The sequence below is a fragment of the Danio aesculapii genome, chromosome 14 (genome assembly GCF_903798145.1).
Source record: "Danio aesculapii chromosome 14, fDanAes4.1, whole genome shotgun sequence".
NCBI classification, from domain to species: Eukaryota; Metazoa; Chordata; class Actinopteri; order Cypriniformes; family Danionidae; genus Danio; species Danio aesculapii.
This window is the reverse complement of record NC_079448.1, coordinates 28139646-28157551: the sequence shown is the minus strand read 5'-3', so window position 1 is coordinate 28157551 and position 17906 is coordinate 28139646. Positions and strand designations below refer to the sequence as shown.

The following is a 17906-nucleotide window of genomic DNA, read 5'->3' as shown; positions in this document are numbered from 1 at the left end:
TGCCTGGAGCACTGTTACCTTTGCATTTTAACTAATCTTTAGCGTATATGGAAAGCACAGATGTAAATGAAGAAAGGCTTGCCTTAAAACTTAATTTCAATGCGGCATTTGTAAATACTCTTGGGTGGCAATTAAAAAATGATAATCACATTTAATCCATTTTTGACATTTAACACAAAATTCTCTTTGAGTAAACAATCTCTCTTTTTTTGTCCAGGTGGGAATGTGGATGGTGCTTTTAAAATCGACCAAGGGACAGGAAGCATTCGTGTATCTGATGCATTAGACAGACTTCCGCAGGAGCAGTATCACCTCACCGTAAAAGCCACAGATCAGGGCTTTCCCCAGCGTAGTGCCCTTTGCCCTGTTACGATCACTATAAAGCTGTCTGAATTCACACCACCCAGGTTCTCCTCCAAAGAATACATCACTGAGATAAGTGAGGCCATGCCTCCTGGCTCGCCTGTGCTATCTGTCTCTGCCAGATGCCCATCCTCAGTGCTGTACAGAATCAATGAAGGCGACCCCAATGGGACATTCTACATCAACATCAACTCCGGACTGCTGTCAGTCCAAAATGCACTCGATTTTGAGCAGCACAGCACCTACCATCTGCAAATAAGTGCTACAAATACAGCAGGAGTCTCATCTGATGCTGTAGTGTATGTTTATGTGATAGATGCAAACGACAATGCTCCTGTTTTTCATCAGGATGTGTACTATGGGCAGATTAGTGAGTCTGCGCCTGTGAACAGCATGGTGACTGGGGAGAACAACACGCCTTTAGTTATCAAGGCATCAGATGCGGACAAAGACACAAATGCTCTTCTGGCCTATCAGATCCTTGAGCCTGCAGCTCATGAAGTGTTTAAAATAGATCCGAGCATGGGAACCATCTCCTTAAAGTCTTTGATTGACTTTGAGGCAACGCCTGAATTTTTCTTCAGTGTTCAGGTGTGGGATTCTGGTGAGCCATCGTTGAGTGCTTCCAAGCCTTGCAAAGTAATCATTCGTGTTTTGGACTTTAATGATTGTCCTCCCAAATTTGTTTTACCTGTATATGAAATTGCCCTCACTCTGCCAGTTTATAAAGACATGAAAGTAATCCAAGTGACAGCTAATGATGCCGATTCAGCAGTGACCTACATGATTTTGGAGAGCAGTACTAAAAATGCATTTAAAATAGTTCAGTCAACTGGAATAATTTTAGTGAATGATTCATCTGAATTACAGTCTCATAATGAGCTAAAGATCACTGCATTCGATGGGTTATATAAAGACACTACCCTAGTGAAACTGAATATCACCAATGCAACAAAATCTAGTCTGAAATTTGAGAACAGAGCACATGTAGCAACTGTTCTGGAGAACTCTACATCTGTGAAAATTTTAGCCGTCCTTAGAGCAACAGGTACTTACCTGAATGAGCCCTTGCAGTACACCGTCTTGAACCCACATGGGAAATTTGCAGTGATTCCATCATCTGGAGTCCTTCACACCACCGGTGTTCCGTTTGACCGCGAAGAGCAGGATGTGTATGATGTCGCTGTGGAGGTCCGAGACTTTAGGAGTCCACCACGTGTTGATGTCACTCATGTTAAAGTCTATATAGATGATGTAAACGACAATGTACCGGAAATATTAAATTTGCCCAAAACGCTGATGATATCGGATGAAACTGAACCAGGGGATGTACTCTTTCAAGTGCTAGCAACCGACAATGATTTTGGTGAGAATGGATCTATAATCTTTTCCCTAGAGGATGATTTTAGCCTCTTTAGAATCGACCTTTATCTTGGGGATGTATCACTACAAAGACCCTTAGACTTTGAGTCTATGAATAAATATGTTCTCACTGTACTGGTATCAGATGATGGTCAGCCGAGTCTGTCAGCCGTTGGGACAATATACATCCAAGTGCAAAATCGTTCTCATCCAATATTTCAAAGCATGTACTACCCGTTGAAATTACCTGAGAATATTACTCCTTTTACAACAATCCTGCATGTGCAGGCAAGAAATCCAGAAGGATACCGCCTTATCTACAATCTAGAGGAAGACAATGCCTCGAGGTTATTTAACATCGATTTCAAAACTGGGGTCTTAAGTGTCACTGATTTCCTAGACTTTGAGAGTGAAACAAAGCATATTTTGACTGTTCGTGCCACAGATTCCGTGACTGGTACATTTGCTGAAGCCAAAGTAGAGATTGACGTGGAAGATATAAACGACAATTCCCCAGTCTTCCAGAGTCTTTCTTATGTTGCAGATGTGTTTGAGGGCCTTCCAATAGGCACATCTGTTTTACAAGTCTCAGCTGTTGATAGAGATGCAGACAAGAATGCAGAGGCAACTTACCAACTGATTGACAAAGAGACAAATTTTTTCGAAATTGACCCTCTAAGCGGCATTTTGGTGACTACACAAGTATTGGACTATGAAAGTACACAGCAGTTTACTCTAAAAGTGAAAGCCACAGATAAAGGGGTACCACCACTGAGTGGTGAGGCTCACATTATTGTGAACGTCATAGATGTTAATGACAACCCTCCAGATTTTAGTGAGCCATCTTATCGGGCATCTCTTGATGAAATGGCCACTTGCGGAAACATTGTTATCAAAGTTCAAGCATCAGACCCCGATAGTAAGGATGACCTTCAATATAAGATCCTGTCAGGCAATGAAGGCCGATATTTCTCTATTAATGAATCATCTGGACTCATCTCATTCTCTAATGTGTGCAAGAGAAACTTGGATCCATTTTATAACCTCACAGTTGCAGTTTCAGACGGTGTGTTTCAGAAGACTGCCCCCGTTAACATTGACATGACAAACGGCAACAAATACAGCCCCTATTTTACCCAGAACATTTACGAGGCAGATCTGGCAGAGAATGCAGAAGTAGGAACTCGTGTGATCCGACTGGCCGCTATTGACCCAGACGATGGGCCATACGGTAGTGTCGACTACACCATCATTAACAAGCTTGCCGATGAGAAGTTTGCCATCAATGAAGATGGACAAATTGTGACTTCTCAACCTCTAGACAGAGAAAATCCATCACAGAGAGTAATTGCTATTAAGGTCATGGCTAAGGATGGAGGAGGAAGAGTGGGGTTTTGCACAGTGAAGATTATTCTAACAGATGAGAATGATAATGTTCCTCAGTTTAAAGCCTCTGAGTATGATATTTCCATTCAGTCCACAGTGAACAAAGGCTCACCAGTGATTCAAATAATGGCTTATGATGCAGATGAAGGTAAAAATGCTGATGTCACTTATACGGTAGAAGAAGCAGACGAGGTTACTGAAGATATTATCGAAGTCAACCCATTTACTGGAGTAGTCAGTGTCAAAGAGAGTCTGGTTGGTTTGGAGAATAAAATTTTCAACTTCAAAGTCAAGGCTCGAGATGGAGGCGTTCCTTTTTACAACTCCTCTGTGCCAGTGCAGGTCAAGGTGGTCCCACCGGAGATCACACTGCCCCGGTTTACAGAGCCATTGTACTCATTCTCAGCATCAGAGGACCTCCCTATAGGATATGAGATAGGCACGGTTAAAGCAGACGCTGACATGCCGCTGATCTACAGCTTGGTCAATGGGAACACTTTAGACAGTAACAAAGAACTTTCTTTTGCTATTGACAAAGATGGCGGCACAGTTGTTTTGCAGAACAATATTGACCATGAGAAAACCAAAATGTACAAGATTGATGTAATCGCTCAAGGAAATCACAATGGCACCAATGTAGCATCTCTTGTGTCGGTTCACATAGAGGTTCAAGATGTTAATGACAATAAGCCTATGTTTGAAGCTGACACCTATAAGGCCTTCCTGGCTGAGAATTTGCCCTCTGGTACTACAGTCATTCAAGTTACTGCAAATGATGCAGACACAAACATCAATGGAGAAGTTTCATATACACTTGAGCCAGAGTCAGATGACATTGGTGACATGTTTGCCATTGATTCGCAAACTGGCTGGATTACTACTCTAAAGGAGGCTGATTCAGAGATCAAACAGCTTCACAGATTTTTCGTGGTGGCCACTGATCATGGTGACACACTCAAACAGTCAGCTTCGGTCCTAGTTGAGGTGACTCTTACAGATGAAAATGACAACCCACCACAGTTTACAGAAGAGCTTTACCAAGGGTCCATCCTAGAGAACAGCAGGCCTGGAGAGAACATCGTCATTCTGACAACTGCTGATAAAGACGTGTCTGCAGAAAATAGACAGATTGTATGTTACATAACAGGTACGTACAAATATTGTACTTCAATTTATGCCCAATGGCCATTAATTAGGGGTGTCAAAATTAATTGTTTCTGCAGTGCACCACGATGCAGACACGGACAATTTGGTATCAGTTCAATAATAGATCCTAACCGGTTATTACGTACTGATGTCATTTATCTCAAATGCGCTATATTGGGGTAACTTACTATGGTGAGGGAGGCGAATGCGAGTGAGCTGCTGGGTGAGGTATATTCTCCTCTCCTCTCGGCTGTTACAGCGATACTTGTTGATCCAGACACAAATGCGTGTCTGCAGTGCAAGTTTTCTCCTCTGCGTCTATCATGGATCAGCTGTGATAGCCTCTGCTATTTATCAGTGTTTATCATCGGTGAACAGCACCAGATCGTTAGAGCCAATCATAGCCCTTTCTTTTGTGTGCGTGATGAATCATAGGGGTGTAAGAATTCACTCGACAAGGTTCAGAAAGCGAGTGGGATATTTACATTTGTTTATCTGCTATAAATACTCATGTTGTTCTGTGCATGTACTTGAGTTTTTAAAGTTCTGACTGTTTGTATTAAAGGACAATTTTTTTTACAAATAATATATGAATATAAATATATTTATACATTTTAATACAAGAATTGTTGTGCTGTGAAGTAAAATTTAAAAATTGTGTATGGAAAGCATCGTCAGTGCACTTTGAAGCACCGAGATATCGAATTGAAACGAATCGATGGCATGATAATTGTAACTAAACCGAACCGTGAGACCAGTGTAGGTTCACTCCTCTACCATTAATACAGTTTTATTGTTAAAGGTCCCGTGAGTGCTTTGATATATGCATTTTTATTCAATGATTGACATAATCTCAACTGAAACATGAAGAGAGGGCGGGACAACGTGTAGCACCTCCTCTTTTTAAAAAACAGTCAAAAGTGTTTTGTTTTTGTCACTACTCTGCAATTGTTGTGGGTGAGCTCAAGTGCATCAAATCAAATGAGAAGCGTCTTGAAGGGGGCGGGGCATGTCAGATTCAAGAGAGCATTTGATTGGTTATGATTTGATGAGAAACTGTAGTATGAGGTGACGTGAAAATAATGTTGATCCATTTAGTGACAAACTACACGCTTTACATATATATATCAGTTATATCTTCTAAATGCAAATTTTGTCACTGTTTTGTAGCACACTAGCTTATAGATATTCTAACATCTAACAATACTAACATCTAAAAAACTTTATTTTAATTTCATAGGACCTTTAAAGAAACTGACATATGATATTCTTCTGTGCAGTCTGGTTTTATAGTTCAGCTTTAAGATTTTATTTCTTCTTTGACTGTTGTATAAACAATTTTGCACTGGTTAAGTTGTGTATTTTGGTTTTAAACAAATACTTTTGGTGTTTCAATCTCTAAAGATGGGGACCCGCTGGGCCAGTTTTCAGTCACAGCTGCAGGAGAGGAGTGGACAGTGATTTCCAAAAGTCCCCTTGATAGAGAGGAGAAAGACAAATACACTCTAAAAATAATAGCCACAGATGGAAGGTTTCAAACCTCTGCCAATGTGGAGGTCCATGTTCTTGACCTCAATGACAACAGTCCTTTGTGTGAGCAAGTAAGTATGCACTTATTCACTAGGGGCCTCTGCACAGACATGAATGAAAACAAACAAACATACAAATAAATGTAAGAAAAACTAAATGAGGACATAGTATCAAGGACTGTTTGGGGAAAAAAAGAAAGAAATGCATTTTTAAAATTCATTTACTGAACATATTCGAATCATTCATGCTAGAACATGCTTGGAATTGTAAAAGTGTTTTGCTTGTTCAGAAAATACAACAGAAAGTTGATTTTAATGTTGATTGGTGGCAAACTATTAGATTAGTAAATTAGACCCACGCGGTAAATATTTATTTTGTAACTTTTACCCTTTTTCCACAGTTGCTGTACACTGAAGCAGTCATGGAGAATTCTCCATCAGGCATGTTCATCCTGAAGATCTCTGCTTCTGATCCGGACATTGGAACAAATGGTCAGGTGTCATTCACTCTTCATGGGCCTAATGCAGACAAGTTCCATCTTGACCCTAAAACAGGTAACTTTAAAACATTTCTAGTAGCCTTCCTTGTTTAAAACTTCAACAAAGAAGATAAGAGACAACTTTCTTTCTCAGAACTTCTGGAATTCCTGCTAAACAATGAGAGTGTGATTTATGATATGCAATGTGCTCTATTCCAGGGCATCCTATCTAAGTGTCACATCTTTTAAGACAGTTATATTGGGTTACAAGAAACATTATGCATGAAATGCTTTGGGCAAAGTTGGAAAAACAAAGGATTGTGTCCAGCTCAGTCGTTCAGAAGTTCCTGAAACAGCAACTTTCTTTGTTTTTGCAGCCATTTTGACGAAATTAAGCCACTACCTCTGAGACAACAATCCGTCGCACTCAGTTATCAAACAAATAACTAGTCAAGGCTCGTCTCAGATACCGTACATGTTACAACACACTGTCTAATCCTCCCCTGTTATTGTCATTTTTAATAATGCCTTGTATTTTTTTCCCTTCCTCTCTTTTAGGAGAGCTATTCACCCTCGCAGTGTTGGACCGGGAGCGAGAAACAGAGTATGACCTAGTTGTTAAAGTGACTGATGGAGGTGGCCGCTCCTGCCAGGCCGACGTCACACTTATGGTGCAAGATATGAATGACAACCCGCCACAGTTTTCCACAAGCCATTATGAAGTCACAGTGTTTGACAACACAACCATTAGGACGCCTATTGCTGTCATCTATGCCAAAGACCCAGACACAGGTATGGCAATGTTTCTCTTCACGAATGTCTGAGCTAAAGCCAAAAAAAAAAGGCAAAGGCTATTTATGGCTTATCCACTTAGAAAACACTGAAAGCCCCCCAGATTTTTTACTTGACCTGTAACATGAAGGTTGTAAATCTAAAGGTATGCAGCATTGAATGAGGGATTGAATCTGTGACAGAGAAACATGATTAGGGAGGGACAGACCACACCTGAAAATGTGTATGAACATGCAGTTGCCATTACAGGGATTCATGTGAATTTGAGCTACTTTGACCTTTATTTAATGTCTTCAACGAGTGATTTAGTGATATTGTTGTCTCAAAGCATATTGTGCAAATGTGCAAGGAACACAATGTTTTTTTTTAAATCTCATAATGTGAAAATTAAATGGTTTACAAGTCATTAGTGTATTTAAATATTCAAAAATTATTTTTTACGACTTAATATTGCTATCGAGGCTCAAGACTGTAACCACGTCTTGAAAACAGTGCCACAGCAAACCTTCTCTTTGGGTAAAAATCTACTCTCAGGATTTACGAAGCACTGATGGTGGGAGGAGAGTGTTTACAGTACATGACTATGATTACTAAGGTTTGCAATAGTCAGTGTACCAGTATTTGCCACATTTTCTAACACCCAAATAAACATGCCTATGTCCGCTTTTTGCACCTGTCTGTTAGTTATCATGATCAGCTCTGTGTCTTTGGACCTAATTTTCACTGGTTTATGCTTTGTGTTAGACATTTTGAAAATTAATTTCATTTAAGTCACACATTGTCAATAAATTACTTGCAGAATTTTTCATTTTAGGATTGCACTCTCATGCTAATGTGCCTTGTTTAATATTAAACCTGGTCCTTAAATTGATTTACTGTATTTAAATGCATTAAGAAAATTGAGAAAAAAAAGATTTCTATGGTGGCCGAGAGAGCTTAATGTACAGCAGTTAAAAAAAAAAACAAATGAAATTACAAAATACGCCAGCAAATTAAGAAAAGATCTTCATCCCTTTGACAGCACACATGCTGCAAATCCTCACAACGCAAACACATTTTTAAAAAACGTGCTGCATTATTCTCACAACACAAACAAATTAATAAAACGCACTGCCTTCTCACAACACTTTCAAATAGCACGGAACACAACAGAAATGTTTCAAAAGCACCCTAAAATGTGGGGTGTACATATTACAATGTTTACCTCACATTACAGTACACTATTTAGGTTATGGTTATTTAGGTTAATAAATAGTAAAGACACAGGAATCGTAATTATTCAAATAAACAAATAAAAAACTCACTTTTCAAAGATCACCTACTACTTCACTGAATAATAGTCACTGCACAGCAGTGTCTGTCACGTTTTTGGGTCCACTTGAAACATTCCCGTTGTGTTCTGATGTTTTTGCAAGTGTAGTGAGAAAATGCAGGGTGTTTTCGTCAAATGTCTGTGCTGTGACAAAATGCAGCCTGTTTCCATAAATTGTTTGTGTTGTGAGGAAAGGCATTGTATTTTATCAATTTGTTTGCGTTTTGTGAAAATGTAGCGTGTTTTCATAAATTGTTTGCATTGTGAAAAAAGGAAGTGCGTTTTATTAATTTGTTTGCGTTGTGAGAAAATGCAGCATGTTTTCATGAATTGTTTGCGCTGTGAAAAAATGCAGCATGTTTTCATAAATTGTTTGCGCTGTGAAAAAATGCAGCATGTTTTCATAAATTGTTTGCGCTGTGAAAAAATGCAGCATATTTTTATAAATTGTTTGTGTTGTGAAATAAATGCTGCATGTTTTCATAAATTGTGTTGTGAAATAAATGCAGCATGTTTTCATAAATTGTTTGCGCTGTGAGAAAATACAGCATGTTTTCATAAATTGTTTGCGCTGTGAAAAAATGCAGCATGTTTTCATAAATTGTTTGCGCTGTGAAAAAATGCAGCATGTTTTCATAAATTGTTTGTGCTGTGAAAAAATGCAGCATGTTTTCATAAATTGTTTGCGCTGTGAAAAAATGCAGCATGTTTTCATAAATTGTTTGCGCTGTGAGAAAATACAGCATGTTTTCATAAATTGTTTGCGCTGTGAAAAAATGCAGCATGTTTTCATAAATTGTTTGCGCTGTGAGAAAATACAGCATGTTTTCATAAATTGTTTGCGCTGTGAAAAAATGCAGCATGTTTTCATAAATTGTTTGCGCTGTGAGAAAATACAGCATGTTTTCATAAATTGTTTGCGCTGTGAAAAAATGCAGCATGTTGTCATAAATTGTTTGCGCTGTGAAAAAATGCAGCATGTTTTCATAAATTGTTTGTGCTGTGAAAAAATGCAGCATGTTTTCATAAATTGTTTGCGCTGTGAAAAAATGCTGTATGTTTTCATAAATTGTTTGCGTTGTTTGAAAATGCAGCATGTTTTCATAAATTGTTTGTGCTGTGAAAAAATGCAGCATGTTTTCATAAATTGTTTGCGTTGTTTGAAAATGCAGCATGTTTTCATAAATTGTTTGTGCTGTGAAAAAATGCAGCATGTTTTCATAAATTGTTTGCGTTGTGAAAAAATGCAGCATGTTTTCATAAATTGTTTGCGTTGTGAAAAAATGCAGCATGTTTTCATAAATTGTTTGCGTTGTTTGAAAATGCAGCATGTTTTCATAAATTGTTTGTGCTGTGAAAAAATGCAGCATGTTTTCATAAATTGTTTGCGTTGTGAAAAAATGCAGCATGTTTTCATAAATTGTTTGCGTTGTGAAAAAATGCAGCATGTTTTCATAAATTGTTTGCGCTGTGTAAAAATGCAGCATGTTTTCATAAATTGTTTGCGCTGTGAAAAAATGCAGCATGTTTTCATAAATTGTTTGCGTTGTTTGAAAATGCAGCATGTTTTCATAAATTGTTTGCGCTGTGAGAAAATACAGCATGTTTTCATAAATTGTTTGCGCTGTGAAAAAATGCAGCATGTTTTCATAAATTGTTTGCGCTGTGAGAAAATACAGCATGTTTTCATAAATTGTTTGCGCTGTGAAAAAATGCAGCATGTTTTCATAAATTGTTTGCGCTGTGAGAAAATACAGCATGTTTTCATAAATTGTTTGCGCTGTGAAAAAATGCAGCATGTTGTCATAAATTGTTTGCGCTGTGAAAAAATGCAGCATGTTTTCATAAATTGTTTGTGCTGTGAAAAAATGCAGCATGTTTTCATAAATTGTTTGCGCTGTGAAAAAATGCTGTATGTTTTCATAAATTGTTTGCGTTGTTTGAAAATGCAGCATGTTTTCATAAATTGTTTGTGCTGTGAAAAAATGCAGCATGTTTTCATAAATTGTTTGCGTTGTTTGAAAATGCAGCATGTTTTCATAAATTGTTTGTGCTGTGAAAAAATGCAGCATGTTTTCATAAATTGTTTGCGTTGTGAAAAAATGCAGCATGTTTTCATAAATTGTTTGCGTTGTGAAAAAATGCAGCATGTTTTCATAAATTGTTTGCGTTGTTTGAAAATGCAGCATGTTTTCATAAATTGTTTGTGCTGTGAAAAAATGCAGCATGTTTTCATAAATTGTTTGCGTTGTGAAAAAATGCAGCATGTTTTCATAAATTGTTTGCGTTGTGAAAAAATGCAGCATGTTTTCATAAATTGTTTGCGCTGTGTAAAAATGCAGCATGTTTTCATAAATTGTTTGCGCTGTGAAAAAATGCAGCATGTTTTCATAAATTGTTTGCGTTGTTTGAAAATGCAGCATGTTTTCATAAATTGTTTGCGTTGTTTGAAAATGCAGCATGTTTTCATAAATTGTTTGTGTTGTGAAAAAATGCTGCATGTTTTCATAAATTGTTTGCGTTGTTTGAAAATGCAAAGTGTTTTCATAAATTGTTTGCACTGTGAAAAAATGCAGCATGTTTTCATAAATTGTTTGTGTTGTGGGGAAAGGCAACGCGTTTTTTGATATGTATGCGTTGTGAGGATTTGCAGCATCTGTGCTGTCAAATGGATGAAGATCTTTTCTAAATTTGCTGGCATCTTTTTTGTCATTGCAGGTGTTTTCTTAAAGTGCACCATGTTAAGCTCTCTTGGTCACCGTAGATCTGTTTACAAATAAATCGACTTTATTTCTCACGATTTTACAATTTCTCAAATGAACCCTAAATAGGCAACAGCTTATGTCTTGCATACATTAAAACTGTGAGATATGAAATCTAAAATCTGAGGAAAAAGTAGGAATTGGGAGATGTATGCCTTTATATCCAATAACTTATAACCTGAAATTTCATCACATAAACACACAATTGGGAGAAGAAAAGTCAGAATTTTGAGATGTAGACTTGCAATTGTGTAAAGACCATTATAAGTTTAGGATAAACATCTTTTTTTTTTTAACTCTGGGACCAAGCTTCCATAAGTTGATGAAAGCACAAAATGGGATACTCTTTCTTGTCTTGTCATATTCAGTTGTGTCTGTTCAGTTTGTTATCTGTGAAGTTCCACCTTCTTTGATTTGATCGCAGTCATTTTGAGAATGTAATTGTTTAAACATTCTTTTAAAAAAGTTCTCATCCTATAGATGATTAGATTTTTTGAGACTCCAGATCGCATTTTAGACATCTGTTGATCTGCTGTTCTGTCATTCTTGCACTGAAATACTGAGAATATTGTCTTATATAACTTTTCCAGGTATAAACTCAGAGGTGCGGTACTCTCTTCAAGGTGCCGACAGCGGCTTCTTCTCTCTAGATGAAATCTCCGGCGTTCTGAGATTGGAGCGATCTCTAGCCGATGAGACCAAGTCCACTTATGAGATGAAAGTAAAAGCCACTGACCGAGGCCTCCCTCGCCATCTCTTCTCCTTTGCCGTGATTACAGTACATGTGGTGATTCTGAGTGATTACCAGCCATTGTTCCTTAGCTCCGAGTATTCAGTACAGATAGCAGAATCATCCCAGGTCGGCTCAGAGGTGATCAGTGTGTCTGCCCTCACCAAAGACCCCACTGAAAACGAGCCTGTGAGATACTCCATCATATCTGGCAACGAAGATGGCAGATTCATGATAAACCCTGTAACTGGTAAGAGTTGTTTTAAAATAAATCTATTTTAGTAGATGTGTGAATTGTTTAGCATTATGTATGGTGGGATTTACTGAAAGAGAGAACATTTTACATGTTTATATAGAGAAATGCTTTGATTTCAGAGTTAGATTTTTCAGGTGGTTTGTCACAGGAGGTACTACAAGTGTAATCAACAGGAAAATAAAAATAAAAAACAGGAAACTTTTATTAGAAAGCATTTTATAATATAATTTGATAGATCATTTGTTTTCTTTTTTTTATTTAAGTTTTTTGTTTTTTTCTGGTTCATGACAAAATAATACAAACACATATTACAAATGATCACTGGTAGTAGACCTACTAAATGTAAAGCCAGGATGTATAAAGTGGTTACTATAGACAAAAGTACAATATTATAAAGAAAACCTGGTAAATAATTTTAAATTGTGTTACAAGACATCGTCACATAAGACCATAAGGATTGTTTTCTTTTTTAATGACAGCTTAGTTAGTTTCAAATGGATTTCTGGAAATGTATAAAAATGTAAAAAAAAGGCTAACTTGTAAAAATATAAAAAGGATAACTTATTTTTATTTCCCCTAGTTGCCAAAGAAATTTTTTCAAACATTTCAAAAATAAAACTTCAAAGAAAATGAATGAATGACTGAATAAATGAATACATATACACTGTAAAAAATGCAGGGTTCCACACAATTCATTCATGTTGTCCCAACACAAATTGATTAAGTTAACTTAACACTTTTAACAAATTTATGTGGATTGAACATAAAAAAATTAAGTTGTCCCAATGAAATCTCAAGAATCGGGTTGTTTCAGCTCATTTTGAAAAAGTATTTTAAACGAGCAAAAAATATCTGTGAACAAACAAATAAGTGAAGCTTCACAAACTAATTTCAAGAGGAGCTTGTGATATGATTGATCGCGGCTGGTCTCTCATCTGTAATCATTAGTAAGCCAATCAGATTAATCCAAACTCACTAAAAGTAGCTGGTTTAAAACTACTGCCTTAACTTCGTTTTCCGAAAAGAAAAAAAAACCCATCCACCCCATCTTCCCCCTTTTCCTCTTTTACCATGGGTAGCTCTCGATAACTACCTGTTTTTTAACTCCGTTACATGCACATTGACCAGGCGGGAGCCCTGGGCTTAATTTTCTCCAAGCTCATTGTTCTCTCTCAGGACAGCATGCCAAACCTGCTATTATTATCAAGCAATATCGAAGCGTGAACTCTTGAAATACATAAACGTCAAAATCAAATAAAAGCTAACTAAAAAACGAAACGAATACATTATAAAACAAACTGGTAATAAAAACTAGTTACTCAGTGATAGTTCAATAACGCTTCTTGGCTTTTCTTTAAAAAAGTGTAAAATTATAATACCGTTTTAACATCTAACTTTTTTTCAGTATTTTTTAACTTGACAAACTATATATCACATAAATATGCCAAATATCATTTTGAAGTATGAACTCAAACAGTCGAGTGACAGTTCAAGAGTTCACACTTAGCTGATGATTCATCAAAAGCTTGTTTGGCATGCTGTCCCGGGAGAGAGCCCCGAGCTCAAGGGATCCTCAAGCCCGGGGCTTCCTCCCGTTTGCAGAGCGAGAGGGGAAACCTGAGCTTGGTGGATCTCAGAACTCCCCATCTGCAGTAGCTAAGAGAACACGTGAGGAAAAAAGGGGGCTAGACAAATGCTTGATTGTTATGAATGATGTATATATTTGGATGGTGGGAGGAAACCGGAGATCCCGGGGAAAACCCACGCGGACACGGGGAGAATATACAAACTCCTCACAGAAACACCTACCGACCTGGCAGAACCAGGGCTGGCAGTGTTCTTGCTGTGGGGCTAACAGTGCTAACCACTGGGCCTCCATGCCGCCCGATCTATAGTGAAGAAGGAGAATGGGGAGGAAGGGGGGTTTCTTCCAAACGAAGATAAAGTGGACTGAAAAACTGTGGTTATTTATAGTAGCTTATGGCTCATATGATTGGATGATACTGATTAGCTTAATACGAGACCGGCTGTGATAAATCATAAGCACGTGATCCTCTCGAAATTTGTTTATAAATAAACCTCACTTAAAAAAAAGTTCAGATACATTGTCTTATGTAAAACTTTAAAGTCGGTGTCACTAAAGATCATACGAGATGTGTAAAAAAAGTTTTATTTACATGAACATTCATATTTGCACTCTGCTATTGATCCTCCATGACTTATTCCTGTTGTGGGATGCTGGAATCTTCTTCAGCCTGAGTAAATGTTGAACTGAAGAACCTGCGCTGACATGTTTTGAATCCACACAGGCACTTGTCAGCTTGTTTATTCCCATCTGTTCATGCCTCTTACCTCCCTCTCCCTCTCTCTCTCTCTCTCTCTCTCTCTCTCTCTCTCTCTCTCTCTCTCTCTCTCTCACTCTCTCTCTCACTCTCTCTCTCTCTCTCTCTCTCTCACTCTTGTCATCTTATCGCGAATCCTCAGAGTCTTCATGCTGCAGGACTTCTGTGCAGGATTGAGCCAAACTCTTTATTAGTTGTCAAACAATGCACTACTGTGAGTTCTGGCTCCCTGCAGAAAGCAACTGGCTATTAAGAGGTTATTTCATTCAAGAAGTGCACTGTGTATGTAGTTTGTAACACGTTCATACACAATAATAGTACTACTTATAAATGATTATTATATTATTATTATTATATAGTTCTTACTTTTTAATTTTTTTAGAATGATTCATTTTAAGATGCACTTTATTGACAAAATGTGGTAAAAATGTAATAAAAATTTATGCTTTAGAAAGATTTTTTTCTCTTTAGTTGAAGTTTGCTTGTTTGACCACATATTATATAAATACCCCTGTATTTTAGTAGTAATACCGTAATATAATATAATATAATATAATATAATATAATATAATATAATATAATATAATATAATATAATATAATATAATATAATATAATATAATATAATATAATATAATATAATATAATACATCAATATAATATAATATACTATAATATAATATACTATAATATAATATAATATAATATAATATAATATAATATAATATAATATAATATAATATAATATAATATAATATAATATAATATAATATAATATAATATAATATATTATATTATATTATATTATATTATATTATATTATATTATATTATATTATATTATATTACATTATATTATATTATATTATATTATATTATATTATATTATATTATATTATATTATAGTATATTATATTATATTGATGTATTATATTATATTATATTATATTATATTATATTATATTATATTATATTATATTATATTATATTATATTATATTATATTATATTATATTACATTATATTATATTATATAAAAATCAAGCGCAATGAAATGCAATTGCAAGACTATTCTTTGTGTATGTCATGAAATAGTTGAGCAACTACAATGGTCTTTCATTATTATTATAATTTTATTTTTTGATTGTCAAAGTGAAACTCATCAATCGCGCATTAAACAGCTTGCAGTATATTACATTGACTTTTTCCCATTTCATGCAAGGTCAGACTGAATCATTTTAGGATTAAAATAAAAAAATGTAATTCACTGTTGGCTGTTGTTCCTAATTAAATGTAATGAGAACCAGTAACACTGATGGATTCATGAGTAATATGATTTTCATGACGCAGCTATGTTTTACAAAAATAAAAAAGATGAATATTAGACAGTCTACTTTGGTGAAAAAAAAAACGTAATTTAATTAACAGCAGAAACACTCTTGACGTTTCAAAGGAACGCTTAAATCAAGGAGGGTTTAATGAAATGTCACAAAATACAAGTGTATGAACAGTTGACTAACGGTTAGTATATACTGTAAGATCATCTAAAAGTTTATAAAAAAAAGTTACCTCACAAATATTCAAATAGACTGAAAATAAGAATATTGCTGCATACAGTAGCTTAACTTGATGGATGAACTGCATGTTTGCACATGTTCATTAAATTTGATAGGTTAATTTTTCACAAGTGACTCATTTTGCAGGTTACTGTAGGCTAATTAACTTCATTACTTTCTCCCACCATATAAACCCTTGTCGAGGTAGATGGCATGTTCAATTTTGTGAATGACTATAAGGCTGTGAGGGGTAAAAGTACAGGTAACGCTTTATTTACAGCCCCGTTCAATGTGTAGGTACACTCTCAGAAATAAAGGTACAGGAGCTGTCACTGGGGTACTACCTTTTTAAAAGATACATATTTGTACCCAAAAAGTCCACAGTGGTAGCTAAAATGTGCTTATTAATACCCAGATGTACCTAAAAAGTATCTTTGAGGTACCATTATGGACCCTTCAGGTACAAATATGTACCTTTTGAAAAGGTACTGCCCCAGTGACAGCTCCTGTACCTTTATTTCTGAGAGTGTACTCTATATTATAATAGTTACGATAACTTTTACTGTAATTATATTATAATAGTTACGATAACTAATATATAGTTACATTAACTAATATAACGATAACTATTAAAATAGTTATGATGAACCCTGTATTTTCCTTGTTTTTTTGAGGCAAGTACTGAACATGTAGGTGCAAATAGTGTAAAAGTAAGAGCAACAAAGTACAGTTTGCTCAATAAGATGCAGTTTTTGTGTATATGGGTGTTGCTCATCAGTCAAGTAAGCCATGCATTCTCATGGCAATTATGAAAATAGGCGAAGCTTCATGACAGGTGATTTGTCATTATGAGCCGAAGGGAAGTAATCCTAGATCATTGTCAATAAAATATTCATATGTGCGACATCAACATTCGACTACAAGATGAGCTATTATGAATATAACATAACCGTTTTAGACATCTTGTTTCGTCTTTTCAGAAACACATGAATCATCCAAACCCTAATAATTTTTCCAGTTTTTGCATCTTCCAGTAGATGTCACAGTTTTACATCTTATTACTCTCAGTTCAGCGTCCCATTGACAAGATCTGTTTGCTGTGATCTTGTTCTGAAGTTATTTCTGTCGTTCGAAGTGGATTCAAAAACTAAAAACAAGGCACATCTCACACTGAAGGTGATTGGATTGTTATTTTTATGAATACCCAGCCATTTCTTCAGCACACACCACTCTGTTTTACAATAAAATGATCTACAAATGCACAGTTCATGGTGAAATGCAGGGAACACTGATGCACATTCAAGTGCTTACTGTTGCTGCCCGCTCTCGTATCGAACACAAGCTCTGTGTTCAAGTAAGAGCACAAACACACCTATATTGACAGAACATGTGCCAAGGACAAACACAGTGCTGTTAGTAATAATACGCTGGTGGATCTCTAGGAAAGCCATTAAGTGACACAACATAGCCTCTGATCTTTAAAATCAATAAAAAGAGACATTACGGCGAGCAATTTTGCACTTGTTGAAAAGTGGAATTTTGAGCTAAGCAAAAATTGCAATGTTTTTGTTGTTCTGCGACTTCTAATAATGTTGGTAGACGTGCATGCTTGTAAGAGAAGTATAGGACTCAGTCAGTGGGATGATTCACAAATACTTGGTGTGTAAAAGTACAGTTGACTTTATAAAAGATTACCCTAGTAAACAGTTTAAGTGGTCATTGTCATCTTACAGTTGTAGAAGCACACAGTTCATTGATTTGTATGCACTTTTAAAAGTACTAAATGATGCATGCGTATTCATTTAGGAAGAAAGAAGTTTAATCACCAACACTTTTACACTGATAACTTCTGCTGACAATGAAGGATAATTGAAGTGTGAAAAACAAATAAAAA

General features: G+C 36.0%; 1 protein-coding gene across 2 annotated transcripts in view; it reads left to right on the top strand.

Annotated features, from left to right (window-relative positions):
- fat2 (FAT atypical cadherin 2) overlaps window positions 1-17906 on the top strand; it is a 78621-nt gene that overhangs the window by 22016 nt on the left and 38699 nt on the right. For both annotated transcript variants that reach the window (XM_056471894.1, XM_056471893.1), the window contains exons 10-14: window positions 218-4258; window positions 5662-5858; window positions 6188-6341; window positions 6824-7057; window positions 11722-12111. In XM_056471894.1, the coding sequence (XP_056327869.1) occupies window positions 218-4258; window positions 5662-5858; window positions 6188-6341; window positions 6824-7057; window positions 11722-12111 (5016 nt within the window). The remainder of the gene's footprint in view (window positions 1-217; window positions 4259-5661; window positions 5859-6187; window positions 6342-6823; window positions 7058-11721; window positions 12112-17906) is intronic.